The sequence below is a fragment of the Microchirus variegatus genome, assembly GCF_963457635.1.
Source record: "Microchirus variegatus genome assembly, chromosome: 8".
In the NCBI taxonomy this organism is placed as follows: Eukaryota; Metazoa; Chordata; class Actinopteri; order Pleuronectiformes; family Soleidae; genus Microchirus; species Microchirus variegatus.
Window position 1 is genome coordinate 21,820,876 of NC_139809.1, and position 27,318 is coordinate 21,848,193.

Genomic DNA, 27,318 nt, shown 5'->3' on the forward strand with positions numbered 1-27,318 from the left:
TACAGCCTATAGGGAGCGTGCTTACTCTGTAGTCTTCTTGTGGCCTGTGTGTAACGAAGTATCTGTCCTCTCTCGTCTCTCCTCCTCTCTCCTCCTCCTCCTCATCCCCTCCTCGCTGCTGTCACATCTGGATCGAGCTCCTCTCATCAGCACCACTCTGCACGGAGAGAGAGAGAGAGCGGGGGGGAGGGGGAGGATAGCTCTGTCGGTGCAGCCTCATCCTCCACAACGGAGGAGAATCAAGGAGAGGAGAGTGGACAGGAAGGACAGCAGCTCACCTTCTTATCCGCACTCACCGAGTATTTGCATCTCCTCTGTCGCTCCAGCTGCCTCTTTTTTCTTTTTTTTTTTCTCTTCTTCTCATTCTTTCCTCCTCTTGCATTCTGGGATGATGAGCTCCAGTCTGCTCGACAACCCCGTGCAGGCGATTCTGTACCTGCGCGAGCTCACCACCATCGTCCAGAACCAGCAGAGTCTCATTCAGACCCAGCGCGCCCGGATAGAGGAGCTGGACCGGCGGGTGGACGATCTCATCGGCGAGAACCGGCACCTGCGTGATGTCAGGGTCCAGCTTCAGCAGCATCCATACCTCCATCACCACCACCACCATCATCAACAACAACAAGCCGACCCCGACTGTCTTCACCCCCACCACCACCACCGTCCCCATCCTCATCCACAGGAGCCTCAGCTCCACACTGGATCTTTGCCAGAGCTTGCAGTTGCACCAGCACAGGTCGAGGCCACTCCGGGGGGCCAGCCTTCGCCTTCACAGTCAATGGACCCGGGAGACATGCAGCTGGTACCGGCCGATCCTTCCACTGTTTCACCGATAGAAAGTGACCCCGAGAACGGCGGCGGAAGTTACTCCAGCTGCCGGTCTTTGGTGCAGATGACCCCGACAACCCTCTGTCGATCTCTGGCCCTGGCAAGAACATCTGAGTGAGTGGAGCAGAGGTTTATGGTTGTTTACATGTGGTCTATAGGTATTATACGACTGTAAAGTCATAGATAGATAGATAGATAGATAGATAGATAGATAGATAGATAGATAGATAGATAGATAGACAGATAGATAGATAGATAGATAGATAGATAGATAGATAGATAGATAGATAGATAGATAGATAGATAGATAGATAGATAGATAGATAGATTTCCTCCTAATGTAAACCTTTACATTTTAATGGGAAGACATGATATTTAAATGGTTAAAAGTCAGTGTAATGCCCTCTAAAGGAGAACATTAATCTGTGTGTGTGCAAGTCCATGGTTTCAATGCTTATTTTTCTTTTTTCATGTGATGTAAAATCCTCTATAGTGTTTTTTTGCAAAGCTGACTAGGAGTGATATAAAATATTGATAGAATACTTGAAGGGCAATATCAATTTGGAAATATTCTTATAATGTAGTTTTGTCTTGTATTTAAAGCTCCGACCACTAGTTGGCTGCAGTCCTTCGGCCATTTGACCAACTCCTCCTTCCAGTCCTCTCACTAGACAGGTATATGCATTGTTATTTAACATCGTTCATTGCGTTAATGCTAACATCGTTAATTTTACAATTAAAATTTTATTTAAATCTAATATTTTTTGTGGTAACATATCACGATATATGGCCTATTTGAATGTATCTCAATACATTCTATCGTCACCCCTGTATTGTATCACCAGATTCTTGCCAGTACAGAGCCCTAATATAGATCTGCAGTATAACTGAAACTGTTCCTGTCTTAGTTACAGCGGCCCATTTTGAACCCTTCACAGGATACAGCATATGTGAGGCTTTTATCTTGGAAAAAAAAAAACAGTATCATTACGAATGCGCACGAGTATGCATGTCCTGCAGTAAGAGTGGTGTTGAACTAATGAGGGAAGGCACTTGCACATTTGCAATTTCCAGTGTGTGTGTTAGCTGAGGACTGTGCCAGAAGAGGAAGAGCAGGATTATTTAAATCAGAAACTGGATCACGATTACTGGATCATTATATAACAAACAGCTGTAGGCCTAATCATGTGTGTGTGTGTGTGTGTGTGTGCTGGAAATACACTCAGTGCAGTGGTCAATGTCAGACATGGAGCTGCTTCACATGCGATGATGAGGCACCATGTCCAATCAGCATCATCATCATCATCAGCATCATCACTGCTGGTTTCTCCATTATTTACTGCACAGGATGTTGGAAGTCTCAGGAGAGCAGCATGCCTCTGATGTAGCTGTGTGAGATGAAACACGTGCACACAGTCATACACACAGGGCTGGAGACTCCCTGCTTGGTACCAGAGCTTCATTCTACATCACATCACTTAATGAGAGAAAACTGTGTGTGTGCGCGTGCATATGTGTGTGCGTGTGTGTGTGTGCGTGTTGTATCACAGTTTTTGAAACAGAGAACAGGGGAGGAACAGAGTGGATATATATATATAAATACACATATATATATACATATATATGTTTTTTTTAAAGCACTTGTTGTGTATAAATCTTACAAGAAGTTTTACGCGCCACACTTTTACCAGAGGCGTGCACAGACATTTCAGGAGGCAGAAACTCACTTAAATAAAAAGGACAACCCCTCATGACCATTAATTGAAAGAAGAAAAAAAATAAAATAAAAAAAATCTATATGTCTACACAAATAAATAACTCACAATAACTCATAACTTTTTTTGTTAGATGGAGCAAATTAATTGGAAAATATTCACATTTAAGAAGCTGAGAAATCAAAAAGCTTGTTTTAATTTTTTTAAAAGCAAACAAATTTTGCAAAATTCACTGGTGATCAAAACAGTTGACGGTTAATTTAGTAATGGATTAATAACTGATTCATAATTCATCAATCATTGCAGCCCTAGTATACCATTCACTCACACATATAGTGAACACGAATACAGTGAACCTATAGAATATTATTCTATAGGTTCACTGTATTGCATAACATTTCTGTTGTTTTGCAGAAGTTACAGTAGAAATGCACATTTTGGGGCATTATTATTGAGTCTCATTGAGAGTTGATGCCATCAAATAAAAACTAACTGTTCAATTAGAAAAAAATAAATGAATAAAAATCCGCGCTGTATCTTTTTACCCTGCAGCTACCATGTGAATCAGCATCACAACAGTGATTTCACATTTAAATTACTTTTACAGGCAAGGAAGAAAATGACAATAAATCAGAAAAACAGCAGAAGTATCCACCAACAGTTGATCATGCACGAGTGTGAGCTGGTGGAGTTTTTTTAAGTTATTATTTTAATGGCCTTCCTGCTCCTGCAGTGGCTACTACATGTCCTTGAATACAACCTCACATCCCAATGTCATCAGTGATTTGAAGTCCATCTGGATAAGGCCAGTAATTCAACACCTAGCTTGTAGATTTTGCCTCTGGCTGGTCACACAGGTGACGGTGAGACAAGGCTTTCACTTGCATATTTTAAAAAAGGATCCTGTCATTGCCTGCTGCATCCTGTCTGCAGCTGACTGGAGATCAGACTGACCTCTGCTATGCTCCTGCTGACAGTGACTTATGTGTGTCAGCATGTTTTTATGTTAGGACACAGTAGGTTTTTTTTTTGGGGGGGGGGGCAGATGATTGTTAGGTGTGAAGCTTTCAGAATCTCACAATTCACTTCAATTCCGATTCCTTGAGTCAGGATTTGATTAAAAACAAATCTGCTGTTGAGCTGCTGTTTAATTTGATTTGTATAGATCCAAATCACAACATACATTATCTCAAGACACTGTACATACTAAGGCAAAAACCTTTACAATAATATAGAGAGCAACCAACAACTCACACAATGAGCAAGCACTAGGCATCAGTGGAGAGGGACAAATGGGGGACAGATGGGGGGGGGGGAGGGCAAGAGGGAGGTGAAGTAGAGATAGAAGAAAGATACCAGCAGCAGAAATAAAACGGTTGTATTAAGTTATCAGTGATGACATGTTTATAGAGATACAATGTCATTTATACAACCAGTAGCAGAGATTGTTCGTCTCTTAGATTAGGAAGCTTTTATAGTTTGAAAATGGCAACATGCACAAAGTTGCATATTCTACAGCAATTACAATATCTTGATTTGTATTTTTTCAGTTTGTTGATGGAAAGTCAAAAGCTTTTTATATGGTCAGGAGTGGTGATCTCTGGGATTATTATCTGACTATATTCTGACTGAATGTGAGATTGTTGTTGTTGTCAGAAAACTATTGTTCTGCGAGGGTTGTACGACCAAAGCATTTTGTTTTTCACTCGTGAATAGCCAGAGGAAAAAAATAAAATAAATAAAAAATACAAATTCGAATAGTTATTACAATACTCGATTATTATTGATTTGTTTTAAATATTTAAATTATATGCGACTCCCTAAATTCATTGCAACAGTGGGTGAGTGGTAGGGCGAGTCGTCTTTCGACTGGAAGGTCAAGGATTTAATTCCTTGCTCTGTTAGTCTATGTGCCGATGAGTGAGAGAGTGAATGGGTGAATGGCAGAAACTGAACTGTAAAGCTAGCAAGGCTAACACCACACCACATGTGGAAGTTTGGAAAGGGTGGAGTCACCTCCCACTTTTAAGAGGCATGACCAAGAGCAGTACATGAAAATGCCTCTGTACACAATTGGATGGACCTACAACCAATCAGACCAATGATCGAGATAGCCTATGCAGAAAACATGTCAACAAATGTGCTTGTTGTAGTTTTCTAGAAGTGATGGCTTTCCTTTCTAGTAATGGCCTCTAAAAACTTAAGACTCGTCTAAGACTAGTAGAGTGCTACATAAATACAGACCATTTGACCATTTATCTTACTTAATGCATGTATCCAAGTGTTTATCTCCCTCTATACTTTGACCCATGAATGACCTGGCATTAACATCTGTCCTCACTGATACATCCATCCATCCATCCATCCATCTTCTACTGCTTTATTCTCCACATGAGGGTCGTCAATCAAATGTAAATCACTATAAGTTCAAACACTCCCAATCCTGAACGTGTCCTCTGATCTGATCACAAAAAACAAACTCTAATGTGTTTTGAAGAAGCACGTGGCCACAGTCCTGAGCCTTGTGAACACAATCTGTCCTCGGTACAGATTAGAGGCTACATCCTAAGCTGACATCCTCTGAGCTGAGCTGGGCAGCCCCCATCCCCCTGACAAGGAGTGGACAAAAGATGCAGAGAAGTGAATCAAAGACAGTCAAAATATTATTCTGGTAATTTCTCAGCAGTAAGGAAAAAAACAGACATAATTTGAGCTTTACAGAGCTTTCTGAAAGGATGACACAAGGTCCACATTCCAACTGTCTTTCTTCTCTCCATCAGTCATTACGTCAAATGCGTCACTCTGTGTGCAGCGCAGGAATGTTGCCACAGACATGACATGTAATGTAATGTTATTATTATTATTGTTATTGTTATAACAATAATAATAATAATAATAATGATAATAATCATCATCATCATCATCATAAGAAGAATAATTTGAAATAAGTACATTTGGTGGAATAAAAAAGAATGAAAACAAGAGAGACACACAAGCTCTGTCTCTCTCGTTCTCTCTCCAGCTGAGCCTCCTATGTGCTCCACTTAGCCCATGGAGCGAACAGTAATCAGCCTTTCTTAGGAGAGAGGAAAAGGCAGAACGATAGACAGAGAGGGGAGAGAGGAATGTGCTTAGTCGTCTTTGATGCAGCCTTTGGAGGTGTCCAGAGGAAGGAGCTGGAGGCTGACATTAGAATTCACCGTAGTGAAAGAGATAGATAGAGAGGCTTGGGAATAGAAACAGAATGAGTGACCAGGAGAGAGAGAGAGAGACAGAGAGGGGTGCTGGGGGTGAGACAGGTAAAGAGAGAGATGGAAACAGAGATGAGCATGATGGAAAAAAGGGTGCATTTAAGGTAGCTGTCTCCTCTGTTTACCTGTCATTGCTGGCAGACAAATGGGTTGGACAACGCAGGGACAGGCCTCACGTCATGTGATGCCGTTGAAGGTGAACACAAAGCATGTCAACACTCCTTCTCCTCCCCCTGTTCCTTATAATAACTACTGGATAGTGGCTGGTGCAAAGCACTGTGCTTAAAGGATTCTTTCAACACAGGGGAGTGAGAGAGAGAGAGAGAGAGAGAGAGAGAGAGAGAGAGAGAGAGAGAGAGAGAGAGAGAGAGAGAGAGAGAGAGAGAGAGAGAGAGCATGGGCCGACAGCAGCAGGAGGCATGTACTGTTAAAATATTCACCTGTTCTCTTTGTCAGTGTTGTTGGAGGCGGCCATTATGTCTTGTACCAACCAATGTAGTGTTTGTTACTTCTCTCAGAGCTTTTCTGGTATAAACACTGACCTTGTCAGGACCAGTAGTCCTCATGGAGAGTAGAACCTGCTTTATCAGAAAGGTCTTTACAATGAGAAACTTTTTTGATAAAGCAGACGGAAACGGTATACTGTAATACACAACATCAATACCATAGTTAATTAGTAGATGATTTAATTTACTTTTGATTTCAAGTGGTTACTTTTGCTGTTGATACTTCTCACATTCAGTAAAATACAATGATGGGGCAGGACATGGCGTCCTGTATTTTGTTGTTATTATTGCCTAGTAACAGTGTTCCATAAAGTAACCGCTCCATGTCGATCAGTGTAGCTAACAAAATACAGACACTGCCATATATGATAATTGTCCTTTAATTCCAAAACTGTTAACTGATCAAGTGAACTTGATTATTAAAATTAAAATAATCAATCAATCAATCAATCAACATGATTCCTGTAACAACACATATAAACTAATAGCCACGGTTAATTAAATAAACCATTAAATGTATACTTTTAACCTTACTGAATTCACTATCATTGGTTTTGCCACTTACTTACAAATCCATGGTTTAAAGCTGAAGCAAACATACCATCGGTATTCGTGAAATCCGCTAGCGCACGTCATTAGCGCACTCCCATCGTGCCTTTCGCTGTTCATGGACGCGCCAAGCAAGTCTATAACGTGGACGCCTCGTTCACAGAGCCGAGAGGCGTTATGGGAGCGACACTACTGCGCATGCTTTATGACGCCCACAAACCGGAAGGAATGGAGCCAAAGGGGTGGTGCTCTATCCAGTTCTACATCCATGACCTGTAATGAGGAAGGGATCATTTCATTGGACAACACAAGAGCTGGCATTCTATTGGTTGGGAAATTTTGATAGGGTTTTTTACGTGGCCAACAGGGGCGACCGAAAACACATGCAGTAGGAGAAACGAGCTGAATATTCACAAATAATACATATTCAAAAGCACAAACGGCAACAAAAACAAATGCAACACGAGAAACAGCCAACAGGACAGGAGCTTTGCTCAGCACCATGGACAGCACTTTCCAACACTTTGGTAGCAGCAAACCAACCAAATATTAAAACCTAGTGTAGCAATAGGACCACAAATATATATTCTTAATTTTACACAAAGAATGTTCATCTTACCTTAATTGTTCTTCTTCTGGTATTTATACTTTTTGTTTGATCATACTGCATCCAGGAGTGTTTTCTCTTTAAATGCATAGCTGTAGAACTCAGCTATAGTTCTACAAAAGTGTTCTTCTACAAGGACTGAGGTTCTACCTGGAGCAATTTGTTTTTCAAGGGATCTTGGTAACACTAATGGTTCCAGTAAGAACCATTTTGATCCAGAGAACCCTTTAAAACCCCTTTCCTGAATAAAGCGTTTTAAAAGGGTTCTTGGTAACACTAAGGGTTTTTTATAAAGGTTCCACCTCGAACCTTTTATGGTTCTACTTAGCACTTTTATTTCTAAGAGTGTACAGCTATGTGCAGCTATATCCAAAGTTATCTGTGTTATCCAGATATGTGGTGAATTGCTTCTGACATCCCAACACACAACGCTATTCTTTAACCCAAGCTCTTGGGTCCAGTATCTCATTGCCAGGGGGAAAAACTTGGTGCTGCCGTGGTTAGAAGCATCTGACACATTGCAATGGTGTGTGCATTCCACCCGCGAGCATAGGTGATGTCAGTTCTTGAATAAATTTTTCCACAGTGGCGGATCTAGAAAATTCTACATGGGGGAGGAGGTCAGGCTGTGTTTATACAATCAAATAACAAATTAAAAGCACACAAATTAAACTTGAACATACACTATCGTGATAATAACTATCTAAATTCACGTGTTTTTTATACATGTTTTTTTGCTAAATGTGGCAAAAAGTTGCTGTTTATTTTAGCATGGGCAACTTTACAATCAGCGCCTCATATTTGTTGTTTGCCCCCCATAGCTCCATCCCTGGGTAGATTGACATGAATATGTGTAATGTACAGCATGATAGATGCTCGTCACTTCTGCTGCCGAAACTTTGTTAGCCTGTGGGTCATTTGGTTTATTGAAAAACGATTGCACTGATTTGTGTTTTATTTCTGTAGGACTCACATGCACCATGTCGCTTCACATCGTATTCTCCACTATGCCCCACAGAAAAACTGCTTTTGCATAAAATACAAAAAGCTCTCTCTGCTTCTCCATCCACCGGTCGTAACCAAGAGTACGTTGCGGTTAATCGTGCATCTTCTCTTTTTCATGGCCACACTGACCATGGCTGCTTAATCTGACTGAACAGCACCCTCTTCAATTTGAGTTTGTTGAAAATGTTGAGGAGGTGTGCGTGCACCAGTCAACAGTTTGATTAACAGTACGACTATGGAAGTAGGCCTATCTGTGTTTTTATTTTCAATTAGGCAGGGTCGAATGAAAAAGCGGGACAGACGCTCAATTTCTGTGAGGCAGGACAAAGGGCGTCTGTTTTAGTATTGTTGTGAATGGGAAAATTGCTTTTTGGTCCAGTATTTTTTGTTGCAGTACAAGGAGTGGCCACTGGAATAAATTTGCTCTAAGTCGGAGGTGGCTGTGCTCTATTCAGTTCTTATAATACATCCATGGTCTTGACATGAAACTAATCACTTCCTGTGTGCAGAGATAATGTTGCTGGGCGACACAAGATCTAAACACTGCTACTGCGAAACACAGAAAAGATATTATTTATAATGTATAATATATATCATAATGCATAATATTGCCTCATCTTCATCTATGAACTCCTTAGAAATTTTTTTTTTTTATTTACCAGCTCAACACCTTTTTCTGTTTCTATCTGTTTCATTCCTGTCCCACGCATTTTGACATTTTGAATTTGATATTTTGGGAAACACACATTTCCTCTCTTGCTCACAGCTCATATTTAGTCATTGATCTTTGCTGTGGAGCAAGAAATAACCTCATTGAACTCTTCCCTCACTGACGTCTCCTGTCAATTATTGATGTGGTAACTGTCTCAGAGACTTGGCTCTCTGCTCGGCTGCTCATCACAACCCGTGATGTTGTTTTAAATGGTTAATTTGATGTCAATTTGATGCCAATAAAGGCATCATTTCTACAGCACTAGTTTCTGAATTAGTTTGTGCACAGAAAATCCACGGTGAGGTTCAAGAGAAGCTCCTGAAATGCTCTGAAATGGTCTTTTGAATTATATATATTTTTTTGATAGGACAAAAGGACATAAATAGGACATAAATAATAACATAATTGTCTCATACATGAGAAAACCTTGGGTAGAAACGAAGAATTGCAGTTTTGATAGAAGTTTCACTCTCTGAACCTTAGGATCGTTAATTAAAACCTCTTAAAAGTCTTGTCCTAGTTGAGCTGTAGGAAGTTTTCTTCCATCCAAGATTTGATGTCTATACAATTATTAAGGTCATCAATTGGCCTTGTGTCATCAGGAGACATCGATATGTACAGGTGAGTGTCATCAGCATAGCTGTGGATATTGATACCATGCCTCCTGATGACATTTCCTATGGAAGCAAATGTGTGCCATTATCCAAATTAAAATGCATTAACAGAAATGCTTTTTCATTTTCAAAATGGAGCTGCATTTTTTGACTCATAAATACAATTAATAATCAATATTTCAAAATGCATTTTCATTTTCAAAGTCAAGACTGCTCATTCTCATTCCGATATTCTCCAACAAGTCGTGCTCTTTTGTTCTGCTGGTCTGGTCAGCATACTGTTCCATTTTGTGGTTTTGTTTTCCTCTTGATGGTTTCTGACATCTGTTACTTTGGCTGGTGTTTCTCCTGACGCTCTGTGTGGAGTTGAGTGATACGATCTTTGGAAGTTCCTCTTTCCATGTCTTTCCTTCACATGTGGTTGCTCTGAAGGCTTTCTTGAGATCTTACCTGTGAAACCTCCCGATTTTTCTGTTGCTCTTAGGATAATACGGTGATCCTCTGATGTGCCTAATTACACATGACTTAAGAAATGACTCAAAAAGATGTCCCACAAACTGCCTACCATTATCAGTAACAGCCTCCATGGGGTAGCCAAATCTGGCAAATATCTTAGTCGGTTCTGTAACTACAGTGGCTGAGGAAATATCTGAAATAACTTCAGCCTCGTTCAGTATCGTAGTCCATCACAGTTCGTATGTACTGGTTTTGGATAGACCAGATCAATACCTATCTTAGTCCATGCTCTCGGTGGTAGTTCTAGTGGTTGAAGGGGTTGATCTTCGTGTAGTGATTGGTTAAGCACACCGAGCAGTTTCTGATCAAACTCTCCACATCTATAGGTCCATATTGGGCCAGTAGAATTTGCTCCTGAGATATTGTTTATTGTTTTGGATCACTCCTTGTGAGTCTTGTGTCCAATCCTCAGTGGTTATTTCACCATTGCTTTTGGTAACACAATCCTGTGTCCTCTCAGCACAATTCCATCATAGGTGCATAACTCTCCTGCACATCTGTTATAAGACTGCAATTCCTCCGGAATCGGATTTGGCCATTTTCCTGCAACTAAAGTGTGCCTTTAGTTGCTTCAGTGTGTCATCCTCTGCCATTTTCTGTTTTCTGTCCTCAAGGCTCATGGCCTGTATCTCATGCATTGTCACTGACAAAAATGTTTCCACATACTCATTATTCTCTGTCTCCGGTAAAGGAAGTTGTGAAAGTAAGTCCACTACATTGGACGTTCCGACATAGCTTTCTGGTGGGTATCCGGTGCCCTCGATAATCGAAAGGGAACTTTTATGAAGCGGTAGCACCCTCTGTGTGTGATGAATGTTGTTAGTGGGGCTAAGTCACACTGCCAAAACCCTTTTAGTGCATATAGCTTAGCAAACACTTTTGCTCCCTGCACTGCCTGAAACATGCTATCTACGGTTGGTACTGGATGTCTTTCCCTGATCACTGCTCTGTTGAATTCTCTCAGGTCTACACATAGCCTCACTTCTTTTGTGTCTTTCTTGGGTACAATCATTAGAAACCCATTCCGATTCTTTATTTACTTCCTCTATTGTTCCAGCATCTTGACTAACTCTTGGTTTACAGCTTCTAACATAGGATTGGGACTCTCCTCAAACCCTGTGCTACAGGCAGGACATTTCCATCGAATGTAACCTTATGGCTGTAAGCTTTAATCTGTCCTAGTCCTTTAAAAACTAGTGGGTACTCTTTAACGAGCTCTGCCCTATTGTGTTCACTTTTTCTCTTGTGTTCAGTATTTTTTTACTCAAAAGTTGTTTTTCTGCCTAGCAGTGCTTCTACATGTCCTTCTATCACATCTACAGTATGTTGTCTGTGACTATGTTGTCTTTCCATCTCATGTCTGCCTCACAATAACCTACACATTTAAGTGGAGTAGTCTGAGCATAGGCATAAAATCTCTTTGTGGTTGGTTTCAGTTTTGTTTGATTAGACATTGTTCTCTTATACAGGTCTTCTACCATGAAGTTTCTACCACTTCCTGTATCTTTGACCATTTTCAGCCATTTTCCATTTACCTTAACTGGAATGGTTGTTTGTCTCTGTGTGTTTGCCCTGTCATGTCCAAGGTGTACCCCGACTTTCACCCTCTGTCACCTGGGATTGGCAGTTCCCCCATGACCATCATGTGGAGAATGAAGCAGTAGAGTGTCTACTGAGTAGACAATGAGTGAGACTGAGTTAGATGCTTGACAAATGATTACTTTAGTATTATATTGTTAGCACTTGAGAACCCCCAAAACATCTACCTCAAACCTTTGGGAATCACTGAATTATACAACAATAAAATACTGAACACATAACCCATACATCTGTTCATTGCTGTCACCATGTAGGCAAATGTTACAGGTGACCACACACTCATCCTGCAGACCAGCCTTTGAGCACCAAGCTCCATAGTTACCTTACCGACCCACCCCTCACCTATTCCATTCACAAAAACAGGCCGGTGACTTGTCCTCCTCAATGTGTGCACCATCATCTATGACTGCAGGGAGCCTGGACAGCAGGCTCATGTTTTCGTGCACAGCTTCTTTAACCTTGCATATATTCAATTGGCTGATTCATTAGAAAATTCATATAAAATGAGTAATCTGCCTTACTGATTCAGTTGTGTACTGCACCTCTAATTGAATTGAGCCACAGTGTAAAGCGAACTCATGGGGAAAACCCAGAGGAGTCTAAAGAGTCTCTTCAGGGCATTTTGGGATGTCCGACTTAAAATGAGCATTACGGAGAATTATGGAGACAAACAACCAGCAATTGGCCAACAATAACCAAATGACACGCTGTCCTTCAAATTCTGTATGCCTCCGCCTCTTCTCACCTCTTCTTTTTTCTTGTCTTTCCTTCGACAGAAGTGAAATCGTGCTGCATCAGTTCTGCTGCCCCGCTCCTGAACATCCAGAGGGCGACACCACCTGCTCATCTGGGTAAGAGAGACTCAGCCACCAATCCCAGATGTCATCTGTTCATGTCTGAATCTGCTCCTTCAGCCAATGAAAACTGTCCGTCTCACTAGTGGGTGTTGCCATCTAACTGATGGCTTTTAAATCTGCTCATCACTGTGTGTGTGTGCGCGCACGCATGTGTGCGCGTGTGTGTGTGTGTGTGCTCAGAACAGCATAGTGTGAACTGTTTTATTTATAGAGCATAGAGTTACAGTAGGAGAGTTTAATTCAGCATAGCAAACCTATAGCCCTTACAGCCTCAAAAGCATCTCACATACTGTATAGCTGCAGAGCAGTGTGTGTGTGTGTGTGTGTGTGTGCATGTGGAGATAGTGTATGAACTGATGCTGCTACAATCAAAGTGCCCATGGCAACACTGCAATGACGCAATGGCTGTTACTCCCATAGTAACCGGAGAATAGAAGCGTTTACTTTAAGGATCTATACTGGAGTCACTTCTGCCATCTGTTTCAGCATGGGCACGGTTGCCTGTTTGTTGTGTTTCCGTTCTTTTTCTATCTCTTTATGTGTGTGAGCTTGTTCTTTTTTTTTATTGCGTGTGTAACCACTTGATGCCAATTTCCTCACAATTCATCCCTTGTAATTCATTAGTCCATCGTTGACTCTCTATTAGTAATCAACAGGTATTCAGTAACCTGGCAACAGATAAACAGTTGATAAGTGACATACAATGAAGTAAGTGCCAGGAGACTATGCTTCGAGTGTCTCTAACCCTAACCATACAAAAGTGCCTGTTTATTATAAAGCCCTTTTTTTAAACAGTGTTATTAACCATCATTTAACTAGTTCTCTATATTATTATATTTTAAAAAGCCACTCTATAACACTTGTCCATATTTATAGTCATTGTTTCTAACACACGTAAATATCCTTTATATAACATTAAAACGCCAAAGAAATAAACCAGGTATTGTCTGAAATGAAAGGTAAGAACTATATTTTAAGACTATTTGTGGGAAAAACTGTACACTATCATCTGAGAGTGAGAAAGAGTTGCAAACAGTAGATGTCAACTGAATACCTGTTGATTACTAGTAGAGAGTCAACAATGGACTATCAAAATAAAGTGATGCAATTTATTGCAACGTTTCAGGCCCAAACCTTCATCAGCCAAAACGTTTCATTTTTGGAAGTGAGACCAAATCCCACAGCCACTGGTGCCACTTGGACACATTCATGAATTATAGTTATGTGACTTAGTTTGCTCATGGCGCAATATTGGCAAGAAAAGCTTCTTAATAATGTAATCTACTAGTGCTGGTTCAAATCTTTAAATTCACAGAGATCATGCAATATATCATCGAACCTGACAGACTATATGATCCTTAATATACCTGGGCTCTTCTTCAAAAGCTTCAGTGGAAGTTATTCCAGACTTGCAGTATTAAATCTTAATATTTCTGATTAGGTTTCCCCCATTATTTTTTTTTTCAAATATGTTTATTGAATATTTCCAACACAGAATCACACTTTTTTATATTGTGCTTTTCTTCCCCCCCCCAAAAAAATAAAATGTGAAAAATAAAATATATACATGTATATATATACACAATACATCTAAACATATTCATACTATTATACCCCCCCTCCCCCCAAGAATGGTTTCCCCCATTCTACTCCAGAGAACACTTACAAGATATTAAACATATATAAAATAAACAACATAATTAACTTAATTAGTGTTAGAGTCTGTAACAATGCAACAATCTGTAATGCCAGTGTGTCTAAAAATACAGTAAGGCTTTACAAACACACTCTTCATCATCAGTGTAAGTGTAAAAACGCAATAATCATTTGGATGTATGTTTCCCTTAACTGCAGACTGGGAAGCTGTGAATGTTGGTGGGATTCCATCATTCTGTCTTCCTGTCTTATCTGCTCACTTTGAGTGTGTTTCATGGTCTTTGGTGATCCTGTAAAATGTTCTCCAATTAGCTTGTCCACAACTGTTTCATCTTCTTGGTGTTTATGAAAACAGCCAGTGAAGAGACAAGACATGTTGCCTGGTATGATATACTGTACCAGGCAACATGCTGCCAATTATATATTGTATGTCTATGTGAACAGCTGGAGCTCTACAAAGATCCATATTAATTAAAGCAGCATTGTGTGGGCCCTCACAGCCGCCATCCTGCTAGCAGATGGCCCTGTGCCCTTGACTTAGTATTAATCAATCATGACTTGGGCGACCAGTTGACTTTTACAGATCATGCTGCCTCTGTCACCTGAGCCGCTGCGTCGTCTCCGACTGCACGAAATATTCTTTAAGTGTCCGTCACTCTGTCAAGGGACAACGGAGACGTCAAGAGCTGTGATTGGTCCTCAGGACAGGCCGAGCTAAACTGCTCTGTGCCGGCTCACAGTGCGCACCGAGCGTCCACAGAGGTGGAGCTGATCATCGCCGACAACGTTGCTGCCAAAGTATATATACGTCATATCTTAATACACACAGCACATGTTTAGACTCTAATTATCTTAAAACTGCGTTCCGGGACACAGAAAAGTGAGAAATGGCCACTATTTCAATGTTATTCCGCTGAAACAACAACAACAGTCTTTCTCTCTCGGGACCCATTGCTCACTGTAGCCAAAAGCACAACAACCTTGCGTAGCGACCCCTACTGACAGGGCGGAAAATTGCAGTGCGTATCCGTCACCATGACGGAGAAGTATGAAGGCTCGAGTGGTCTCCGTGGTTACGCAGTCGGATAACGCATTACACAGTCGGAGAAGTATAACGTGGCCTTTAGATGGACGAGCTTACAGCGATAACCCGGAGTCATCAGTATATTCATCAATATATTCCGTTCGAATATAGTCGTTTACACTGGTAGCCGTTATATTGTTCCAGAAAATCGCCGCTGGCTGAGTGTGCAAGGCATCATGGGATACTCCCTTGCCCGCAAGCCTGGTCCAGAGCTGACTTGGTGGCGAGGGGCATTTTTAGGGGTGGATAGGCACTTCCCCTTGCTCCCTAAGGAACCCGCAAAATCAAGGGCAAGGGCTCACATCTAGGGCTAGGGTTTGAATTGGGACAGGCCCCAAGTCACAATGAACAAAAAAACGTCTGCTAAATGCTTAAATCTAAATGCTTAAATGTAAATCTAACTGTATGGCTAAGTTACAGGGCACTTCCTGTTTTGTAGCGAATGTTCAAAATTTGCTAATCTGGAAGACCCATTGATAATTTTAAATTGTTTTATGCATTTAGTACACATTGATGCATTTTTTAAGGCCTGGTTCATTCTGTCCCAGTTTCTGTTATTATATCTAATATTTAGTCTTCTTTTTCTGTTTTGAGGTGGAGTGTTGCAGCGCAACTACAGCGTTGGCATAATGTACTACAGTGTTTTGAGTAATTTCAGGGGGTTCTTTTTTGTGTTTCGTGCTGTTTCTGGCTGGACGTGGTCGTAGTAACTTGATGAAAAACACTTTCTTTTACCTCAGTTGTAGGAACTCTCTTTCAATAAATAGACAACAAGATAGAAACAATATATCTGAAGAATAAACATGAAAATGCACATGAGTCACTGTATGTATGTTTCTCTTATCTACTTTATATTCCTGTGTAACTCTTAATTTTTTATCCTGTAATCATCTCTATCCCATTCCTCCATATATGAAATCCCTCTGTAATTCTGTTTTTATTCATATCATCATCTGTCTGTCTGGAGACTCTTTCCTCAGACCTGATGATGTATAGCTCCTCCTAACCCACATACTATATAGTCCTAGATTGGATGGACTAGTGGCACAGCAGCAGTGGACAGTCAGCTGACTGACATGCAGAGAAATGGTGTGTAAAACCACAGCTCAGTATTATGTGTGTGTGTGTGTGTGTGTGTGTGTGTGTGTGTGTGTGTGCCTCCAGAGATGGAATTTGACATATATTAATTTCTCTTTCATCATGACTTCACACTTGCAGTTGGATCAGAAGTGTGTTTGCTATGTGAGGATGTGCATGGATGGGACAATACATCGTATCCTGCATTGTTACAAAAAAAAAAAACCCACTCACAATAAGTTGATTTTAATATTTTCTGGATAGTTATAAATGAGATAACACTAAATATTTCACATTTTTGACTTGAAAATGCTGTCTATCCTGTAAACCTAGATTGTGATGTGCCTCAGGGAGGAGCCTGCATCTTTCCAGTCATTCCAGGACCTAATCATTTATCCATCCATCTTCTACCGCTTTATCCTCAACAATCATAGATTCATGTATTTCACGTCAAAACCTGGATCACAAACTCAAATGACCTGGGGGAAAAACAACAATGGTTCAGTCTGAATAGAAATGGGCTTACAATCATTATTAGATTATAATAGATTATAGATTATATCGCAATTATGTAATTTTTTGTACGTTTTGTAACTTGTGTAATGACAGTAACATTTTATAACATGTTTAACACAACATTTTACATAAATTACCACTAAACGTGTAACCTAGGTCAGAGTTTTTTTTTTTTTTTTTAAGTTATAGTGAATATAGAACATATTTTGGAACTTTTTTGGGTACACTCAGCAAGCAAACTTCAGAAAATATCCACAAATACATTCAAATGAATTATGAAGAGAAAATATATTTCAAAATGCAGACAAAAATAAATCATAGTTTTACAATTATTGCAATAATATCATTTTGGTTTTGCATGTCCTACCATCCCATGCCTTGTGTGTATGTGTGTGTGTGTGAGTGTCTATTATAAACACAGTCAGAGAGAGAGAGAGAAAGAGTGAGTGTATAGCACCCATATCATTAAAGAGGCTTTTGCTGTCCAGATGCATTAATACCTCAACTCCTGCTTTTAAATCCTCTAAAGTATTCTAATGTACTCTAATGTATTCTGTTGCAGCACTGGGGCATGGCCGTGTTTTAATAGAGTCTGTGATAGAGGCAGCCTCCAGCAGGCACACACCAACACTCTCACTGTGTCCTCCCATCTCCTCTCTCAGTTTCTATCTTGGCCTTTCCCCTTAGTTTCCCTCTCTTCTCTTTTCTTCCTCCAGCTTTATCTCATTTAAAGATATGACCAAGCTTCTCTAGCTCTGTCTCTGACTCGTGGCTTGAGAAGGGGAATATTTTCTTTCACAGCAATCACCGAAAACAAAGAGGAACTTTAGTGATGCACTCATCATTTAACCATGAGCAGGCTTTTTACCCCCCCCCCAGTCCTGTTTAGTCCCCTTCGTGTAAAAATGATTGGAGTAAGCATTATCAGAGTGGAGGAAAACTACAGAGTTAAATTTGTTCCACTGATATTTCTATATGTGCAAATTGTGATCCACACGTATTTCTTGATTTGTATGTGTGTTTTGAGATCCACAAATAAAAAAAATCCAAATTGTAACTTAGTAAAACTGAAATTTGCATTTGTGAATTGTGATTTTGCATTTGTGGATCATCAAAACACACATTTGTGGAATGTATGGTATATTTGTCGCAGTAATGCCTCCCTTCATCAGCAGGTAGCAGTGTTTTACAAGTAGATCACCGGCTGAGCCACAACCCCCCCCCTTGGGGGGGGTCTTGGGCAGGCTGCAACCGCTGCGGTCTTTTGTATCTGTGGCCGCACCTGCCCTCCCCCCAAGTGGTACCCCAAATACCGTACCTCCCTCCGTCCAACTGCACACTTCCCTGGATTGGCCGTGAGCCCCGCCTTCCTCAGGGACTCCAGCACTGCTCCCACCTGCTGCATATGCTGCTCCCAGGTCTCACTATGAATGATGACATCATCCAAGTAGGCCGCAGCGTATGCAGAGTGAGGCCGCAGCACCCGGTCCATGAGGCGCTGGGGACCCGAACAATCCAAACGGAAGCGTGACAAATTGGTACAACAAAGTGGAGAAGGCCGTTTTCTCCCTGGACTCTGGCGACAAGGGAATCTGCCAGTAGCCCTTGGTCAAATCCAGTGTCGTAAAAAAGCGAGCCGTGCCCAGCCGATCCAGGAGTTCGTCGACCCGGGGCATTGGATAGGCATCGAATTTGGACACCTCGTTGACTCTACGGTAGTCCACACAGAACCGTATTGACCCATCGGACTTGCGAACCAGTACAATGGGGCAACACCAGTCACTGTTGGACTCTTCTATTACCCCCATCTCTAACATGGCCTGAAGTTCTGCCTGAACAGTTTTCCTCTTGTGTTCTGGCAGCCGATAGGCTGGTGAACGCACAGTCACACCCGGGGAAGTTTCTATGTGGTGGTGTATGAGGTTTGTGCGCCCTGGCAGAGGAGAGAACATGTCAGCAAACTGAGAAACAGATGCCACCCCCCTCCAGGCTTTGAGGAGGTTGAGGTGGTAAATCTGTGTTGCTCCACCCCTGTCAGAACGCACAACCTCAACACTTTATCTCCCGGTGAAAACTGTCTAAGTTTAGCCCCTCTGTTGTACAGCCGCTGTTGACGTTCCTGGGACTGGAGCAAATTCTCCTGTGATAACTGACCCAGTGAATGGAGCTTTGCTCGCAGGTCCAGGACGTGCTGTACCTCGTTTTTACTGGTGCTTGGACCCGCCTCCCAGTTTTCCTTAACCAGGTCCAAGACACCCCAAGGTTTTCTGCCGAACAGGAGTTCAAAGGGCGAAAAACCCGTGGAGGCCTGGGGCACCTCCCTCACTGCAAACAACAGAAGGTCCAACCATTTATCCCAATTACGACTATCCTTGTGCACAAACTTACGAATCATGTTCTTTAGTGTTTTGCTAAACTGCTCCACCAGGCCGTCAGTCTCGGGATGGTACACACTAGTCCGAATTGAGCGGACGCCCAGTAATTCGTATAGTTCGCGTAGTGTACGTGACATAAATGATGTGCCCTGGTCAGTCAGGATCTCTTTCGGGATCCCAACTCGGGAGATGACCTGAAACAGTGCCTGTGCAACACTCTTCGCCGAGATGCTGCGCAGGGGCACTGCCTCAGGATAGCGCGTTGCATAGTCCACTAGAACTAATACAAATCGATATCCCCGTGCGCTCCGGTCTAATGGCCCGATGAGGTCCATGGCAAGTCTATCAAAAGGGACCTCCAAAAATGGTAATGGGCGCAAGGGCACTTTTGGGGTGGCCGGAGGGTTGACTAATTGTCATTCGTGGCAGGATGCACACCACCGACTTACATCCGCCCGAATGCCCAACCAGTTAAATCCGGCCATGATCCGGTTCAGTGTTTTATCATATCCCAGGTGACCCGCCATGGGGTTGTGGTGAGCCGCCTGGAAAATCGTTTCTCGGCGGCTTTTTGGGACTAACAACTGGGAGAGCTCTTCCCCTGTTTGAGCGTCACGACTCACTCTGTATAAACGGTCTTTAACGACAACAAAGTAGGGGTGAGTGAGTGCTGCGTTAGGGTGAACCGGACAACCATCAATTTCCATCACTTGGTGAAAGGCATGGCGGAGGGTCTCATCCCGAGACTGCGCGAGTTGAAAATCTTCCATGGGGGCTATCTGTGCCCCCCCCCAGCAGCGTCGGGATGCGGCACCTCTGCCTCACCACTAAGGACAGCACATAACTCCTCTCTCATGCTCCATTGGGGAACAGAGAGATGGTCCTCCGCGAGAACGATCGCTGCCTCGATGTTGGCGGGGCGGTGGCACTGGACCCAATTGGCTGTAGGTGATGGTAATCCAGCAATGAACTGCTCCAGCGCCACCTGTCCAACGACGTCCTCAGCGGAGTGGGTCCCCGGCTGGAACCAGCGCCTCGCTGCGTCCAGGAGCTGCTGCGCGTATGCAAATGGGCGCCCAGCTTCTTCAAAGGAGAGCCCCCTGAACCGCTGCCGGTGTCCCTCTCACGTGCTGCCCAGTCGGTCCAGGATGGCTCTCCTCAGCTGCGTAAAGTCTTGGCGCGCGACCGCGCCAAGACAAACAGTTCAGCCACTGCTGAGAATGCTGTGTTTTATTGTAATCTCGGGCTCAGTGAGATCTCTGAAAAAAGATTACGTCCGGTTACGTAAACAGCGGTTCTCCTGAACAGCAGATCATCTTGCTCCGGGCACTAGTCCGGGCACATCCGGTTGCGTACATTGAACCGCAGAAGTAGAATAACGTCCGTTGTGGAGGTGTTTCACGAGCGACAGTGTCTTCTGACTCTGGGTCTGATTCCGGGTCAAAGTCATAAAAGGGACTGCGGCGGGGAGTCGTGACAAAGCTATTTTTAAACATTGTTAAAACAATGTTTTGATAATGAGTAGCAGTGCATCCACCGTTCCAGAGGGGGGAGCTGCGCTTCTGAGAGCGGGTGTGCTGAATTGGCCAATCATAAGACAGTTGGGAAGGCTCTACACTGGCTGGCCAATCACAACACAGTCTGTATTCTGGGGGTGATCGGCTGGTTTACAGCAACTAGGAGGTTTTTGACCATAAAAACAAGTTAATGTATGTAAGTAGACCTCCACAACAATAATTCAAACACAAAGAACTGTGGCTGAACTTCTTAACAAAGACAGAGACAGCACAGCTAGCGATCTTTATGCTAACGTGTTAGTGGACTTCATCATCACAAAATCAACAAACAGATGATTATTCAGCGGCTGAAAGAGAGCAGGACACACAGTAGTTGTCTGAGATGATGATGTGACGCCTGCACCGCTCTATATTCTTATGGGTGAGTTTTCATAATGTAATGTGTGCCACTAGTGTTCGGTCACATATAAGGACTAGCTCCAGCACAAACGTGCTGATGTGCTTGAATCATGTGTGAATGACACAGCTCTGTGTGTGAAGTATTGACTGTGATGCTAATGATTTGCGTTGTTAGTCTCTGTCCTTGACACACATGCGCAGTAGTGGTAATCTGGGTCAGCCGTGATGTCACGGGAAGTTATACCAGACAGGCTTGATGGTGTCATGGTGACCCAGTGGCAATGGAGCTCAAAAGTGTGGGAGCATTTTAAGAAAAAGGAAAAAAGTGTGCAATGCACTATCTGCAAGACAGCACTTGCCTTTCACGGTAGCAGAAGTGCCATGCATGAGCACCTGAAAAGGAAGCACGTTGTGGCAGACGACGATGAAGGGGGACCGTCATCTTGGCAAGCTAACGGGCTAGTTAGCTGCTAACATTAGCGTAAACAGAGCGCTAACTTACTACTTACTCATATTGATAGCTGTAAATGTTAACATTAGCGATTTGATTCATTAGCCTTAGCACACATATTTCATGTGTTTTCTGTAATGTTATAACAGTGCCTTATATGTTTACTCAACTGTTTGCACTTTATGTTTGTTGCTACAAGCATATTTCATTAAAGGTTTAATGAACGATCATCTTAATTGTCTTAACTTTTAGGTAGCATACACCTTAAACACTTCAACCTGAAAGCTAATGATTTATATAAGAGCAGGTGCGATAAACTGTATGTTATACATTCAATTTAGATATGATCCGATTAGTCGACTAATCGAAAAAAAACAATGATTAGTCCATAGGGATGTAACGATGCATCGTGACACAATTAAAATTGGTACATATTCGTGATTTGCACCGGTTGACAGAAAAAATGAATTGCGATTCGTGAATGCGAGAGAAGTAGGATATGTTCTTTTTCTTCTTCCTTTTTTTAAAGAAATTGGCTACGTTATCTTAAAAAAAGTCACTGGTTGGTGACTTATGTCACTACATAGGTACGGGGGGCACAGAACGAGGGAAGACATGGCTACGGTAGGCAACAACTTTGAGATAGAGGATGCACCGAGCTGTTTAAAATCACCTGTGTGGCGGCATTTTGGATTCCCTATATACACAAATACAACCGGTGAGAAAGGAACAGACAAATCCAAAACAGCATGTAAATATTGCAAGAGACTGCTAACATATAGCGGCAACATGAGCAACATGCCGCAGCATATTAGCCGCCACCACAGTGAGAAGCAAAGTAACGTTACGCCACCTCGTGAGCTGCCAAACTATAATACGTCATATCTTAATACACACAGCACATGTTTAGACTCTAAATGGCCAATTTCTCGCCTCAAATTATCTTAAAACTGCGTTCCGTGACACAGCAAAGTGAGAACCGGCCACTGTTTCAATGTTATTCCGCTTCCACAGTCTTTCTCTCTCGGACGCCATTGCTCACTGTAGCCAAAGCACAACAACCTTGCGTAGCGACCCCTACTGATCGGGCGGGAAATTGCAGTGTGTATTCATCACCACGACGGAGAAGTATGAAGGCTCGAGGGGTCTCCGTGGTTACGCAGTCGGATAACGCATTACGCTGTCTGTAGATCATTTTGATAAATAAAAAAATTGCAAAAAAAATTAAAACTAAAGTTAGTTAGTTAGTTTTAACCCTGTGTTACCTAGGAACGCCAGAGATACAAAAACAGACAAACAAAACCACAGTTTCCGCAGGTGGTTTCAGCGATGAAGAAAGCTTCTGACCCAACCTTTAACACAGACAGCTGGGAAGCCAAACATGAAAAGCAGATACAAGAATTGTTCTTCACTGCATTAGAAGCGGAGCAGAAAACATTGTTGTGTCTGCAAGAGACACAAGACTCTGCTGATTGCTACTTCAACAGAATGCCATGCCAACAAATCTAGATGAAAGCAGGGACAGCAAAGGACAGAAAGTACATCCACATTCATGCAGTTGTGGAAAAGCTGCAGAATTCGTAAATCTAATAGTTATGGAATGAGCTACCCACCCATGTCAAAATGGCCCCCACCCTAGATACTTTTAAATCTCGCCTAAAAACTCATTTTTACTCCTTGGCTTTTCATACAGCGTGAGAGTTGTATGGTCTCTGTCTGTCTTTTACTGTATTTTTATATTTCTTAGTGTTTTATCTGATCTTATGATTATGGTTTTTGCCTTTTATATGCTTTTAATTTATTGTATTTTAACTTTTAACTTTCTTTATTTTACCATTTGGTATCTGTTGTGCAGCACTTTGGCAACTTTGTTGTTTATAAAATGTGCTATGCAAATAAAGTGGATTCGATTGGATAATAGCATAGTTGCCTAAGTCATTTTTTAACGTTTTCCGAAAACAAGAAAAAACTTTTAGCAATCAGCAAATTTTTTTTAGCAAGCACATTGGTAAAGTTAAGCAGATATCACAATTACCCAAAAAATTACTTGGGCAATTATGCTATTAGGCCAACGAGATAGAAGAAGAGTTCCTTCAGTTTCTGCACAGCCATTTTTTTTTTTACATAATGCTGGTCCAAAGAATGAATGGAGGTGAATGGGCCTGAGACGGTTACTGCTATTTTAAGGCTCAGAATAACCTCTCACAAAGAAATAGTATGGGTATAATCACACATTTCCTGAATCCTCAAAGTCCATTAAGTATTGAGATTGTTGGCTTTTGGGTCCTTGATATCCCTTGATCCCACAGGGATGAAAGAAACTATATAGTTTCAGCGAAAATTGTGGTAAAATGTGTGTAATTTATGGTTTAAAGAGGGCATGTTACCTCTGTGTTAGTCATAAAGATACAAGCATGGGATTTAATGAAAGGCCTGATGATACCAAGCCTATAAAGAATATTAACAAATAAGAAATTGATAGTCATTTCTAACTTTTGGCGATTAATCAATGTTTATGCTAATTAAACAATAGCTTGACTAAACGGTAACTTTTACAGCTGGGCAACTGGCAGAAATGGATTCAACACAAAAAAATCATACAGAAACTATGCATAGTTGTGCTTTTCCCTCGAAAATGCCAACCATGTTGTTTTCTAAGGGGCTTTTTCAATTTTCGGTCCTGACTATTTGACCCATCAAGTGTTGGCTCATACTCTGACTTCTGTTTTACCACCACTCTGCCATAAGCATCTAAAAGCGCTGCCATTTCCACAACCAAATAAAAGCTATGTTTTGATCTGCTTGACCTTTGAAAAAGACAAGTGAACAAACAGTGACAATTACTTGAAGTCACATAACTTAGAGTACATTTTACATTGTGGGAAGAAATCCTATTCCAACCTGCTGCTTCCCTCATTAACCTCTTCACACTCTGCAGAGCTGATGAGCTGCCACTATGATAATGGCAGACTTTTGGAGGTCAGAGGGGATGACAGCTTTCTGTTTTATTTCTGTGACAGTGGACAGATGCTCAGCCTGGAGGATGGAACCTCCTCTGGCAGTGGACAGGAAGTGGAGGGAACCAAGAGAGAGGGACCCAGCGAGTATGAAATTACCTTGGAGAATAAGAATAAACAGGTAATGCCTTTTTTAAAGTGTGTGTGGCATGTGTGTGTGGCGTGTGTTGCCCCACACTCACTGTCATGGATGCTTCCACCAATCCAGTAGTCAAATGGTGGATGGATGATCAGTTGATTTTGTGTCTTGTCTGATCCATTTCTGTCTCTACTGACATGACAAAGAGCACCAGTAACTCCATCACCACAGCAAAATGAACACAAAAGATGCTAGGTTGTCATGGTAACAGCTAATAACTGCTCCTGGCGACTGGAGATGTCTTAATTTCTCAGAGCAAACTGCTGAAGGGTCTGCTGTTGTCACTGCTTTTGCTGCTGCAGTGTGTGTGCATATGAGCGTGTATGTGCGTGTGTCCCTACACTTTGTGTGAGTGTGTTTTTGCGCAGGCACTTGCATGGTTGTCCTCCTTTTTCATCCCTCTCTGTCTCATCTTCCCTTGACTCCCACTCCCACCCTCCTTCTTTTCCCCCTCTTGCTGAAAATATGTTGGTAAAATTCACAAGGATACTCAGATTTCGGTATGAGTAGATCTGCTAACAAACAATAGAAATATGCTTGTGCAGGGGTTTAATTTTTAATTTATTTTTAGTAACACCCTTATCACTTTTGGTCTTCTGCCAGTATTAGCAGATACATACTTAGCAGTCCTGATTGGCTGGCAGTGGCTATATATATATAGATATATATATATATATCTATATATATTATATATAGATGTGTTGTGGTTGGACCTCACCAACACTTACGGGTCCATCCCACACAAACTAGTTGAGCTTGCGCTACACCTCCACCATATTCCCAGCAAGCAGCCCCCGATAAGCGCCTATATGGAGGATCTGACCATCACAACAACATCAGTTCCAGGGAGCAGGTAGATCTTGCAGGGACTGGAGAGACTCATCACATGGGCCAGAATGAGTTTCAAGCCCTCCAAGTCAAGGTCCATGGTGCTGAAGAAGGGATATGTAGTAGACTAATTCCGGCTCTCGATCACAGGAACATCAATTCCATCCATCTTGGAGCAACCAGTCAAGAGCCTGGGGAAGCTCTTTGATACCAGCCTGAAAGAGTCTGCTGCAATCTGGAAGTCTACTGAAGAGCTTGGAGGGTGGCTCACCAAGGTGTACAAGTCTGGCCTTTTATTATATTATATTCTATTTAGGGCTGTCAAAATTAACGCGTTAACGCAGGATGATTAATTTGTGGAATTAACACGTTAATATTTTTACCGCATTAACGCACTTTCTCACTTTCATCGCGCCACGGGTAGACGTGCAGTTTATGAAAAGGGAAGGCGGCGGGCAACTGCTTGGGGCCCCGAGCCGAGAGGGGGGCTCCCGACACTCGGAGCCTAAATGCATCAGTGAGCAGCCGCATCCCCGTCTCCCTTAAACAACAAGGGTTGATTTGCAATGACAGAGTTATCAATCAGGAAGTTAGAAGAGGAAGAAAAAAAGAGGATGAAGAAAAAAGAAAGAAAGACACACAGTTGTAAGTGGCGCTACTGGCGCAGATAATGATATAATCATAACATTAACAGTCATTGTCTAACTAACGGGGACACAGACAGCAGCTAACATTAGCGTCAGTATGCTAGCTGACGCTAACGCTAACTAGTAGAAGCAGTGCTTCAAAGTGCTGATGAGGAATTTCCTGCTGTGGGTTTAGTACCCCAAGAAAACTATTTAACTGGTCAAACATCTTGCAGGCAGACTGCAATGCCCTCCCCAGGCCAGCAAACCTCCATGTGTGGGGGAAGAGCGAGACACCTTCCTTCCTCCTTTGCGCCGGAAGAGGCTCCTTGGAACACCTACTCAGCAGCTGCCAGAAGGTCCTGGCCGATGGTCGCTATCACTGGCGCCATGACCAGGTACTCAAAGCGGTTGCTGAGAGTATAGCCTCAGCCATCAGCACCAGCAAACACCTTCAGGCTCCGAAGAAGGCAATCCCCTTCATCAAGGCTGGAGAAAGACCCCCGGCAGTGTGAAAGAAATTTCATTGGAGTCATCGGTGTTGGTTAAATCGTGTCTTTACTTCATGCATGAAGGAGAGAATCTGTCCCAAAGCTGGTCTAAATGTTCTCTCCAGTTGCTTCAGAAAGCTCAAACATATATACAGTCACATCAAAGCAAGTTACAACAAGACAACCCACTTTCTTTATGACCCACACATGTCATCCTGTGCCCCTCATGCCAATCCCTGCTTTTACAATCCCATCATTTGTTCACAGCTTGACTTTTGGTTAATTGTTATCTTTAACAACATACAGAAAACCTTACACTAAAATCTCCCTCACGGGAACAGGAAAACAATTTATTTCCCACATTCCTCTCTTTTGACACAAAG

General features: G+C 42.2%; 1 protein-coding gene across 1 annotated transcript in view; it reads left to right on the forward strand.

Moving 5' to 3' along the window:
• Nucleotides 1-388: 388 nt before the first annotated feature.
• The window catches only part of iqsec3b (IQ motif and Sec7 domain ArfGEF 3b), a gene marked incomplete at both ends in the record, with an annotated part of 69,066 nt that continues 42,136 nt past the window's right edge, over nt 389-27,318 (forward strand). Inside the window, 3 exons of the mRNA XM_083893106.1 lie at nt 389-942; nt 12,679-12,753; nt 24,855-24,972. Of these exons, the coding sequence (XP_083749232.1) occupies nt 389-942; nt 12,679-12,753; nt 24,855-24,972 (747 nt within the window). The remainder of the gene's footprint in view (nt 943-12,678; nt 12,754-24,854; nt 24,973-27,318) is intronic.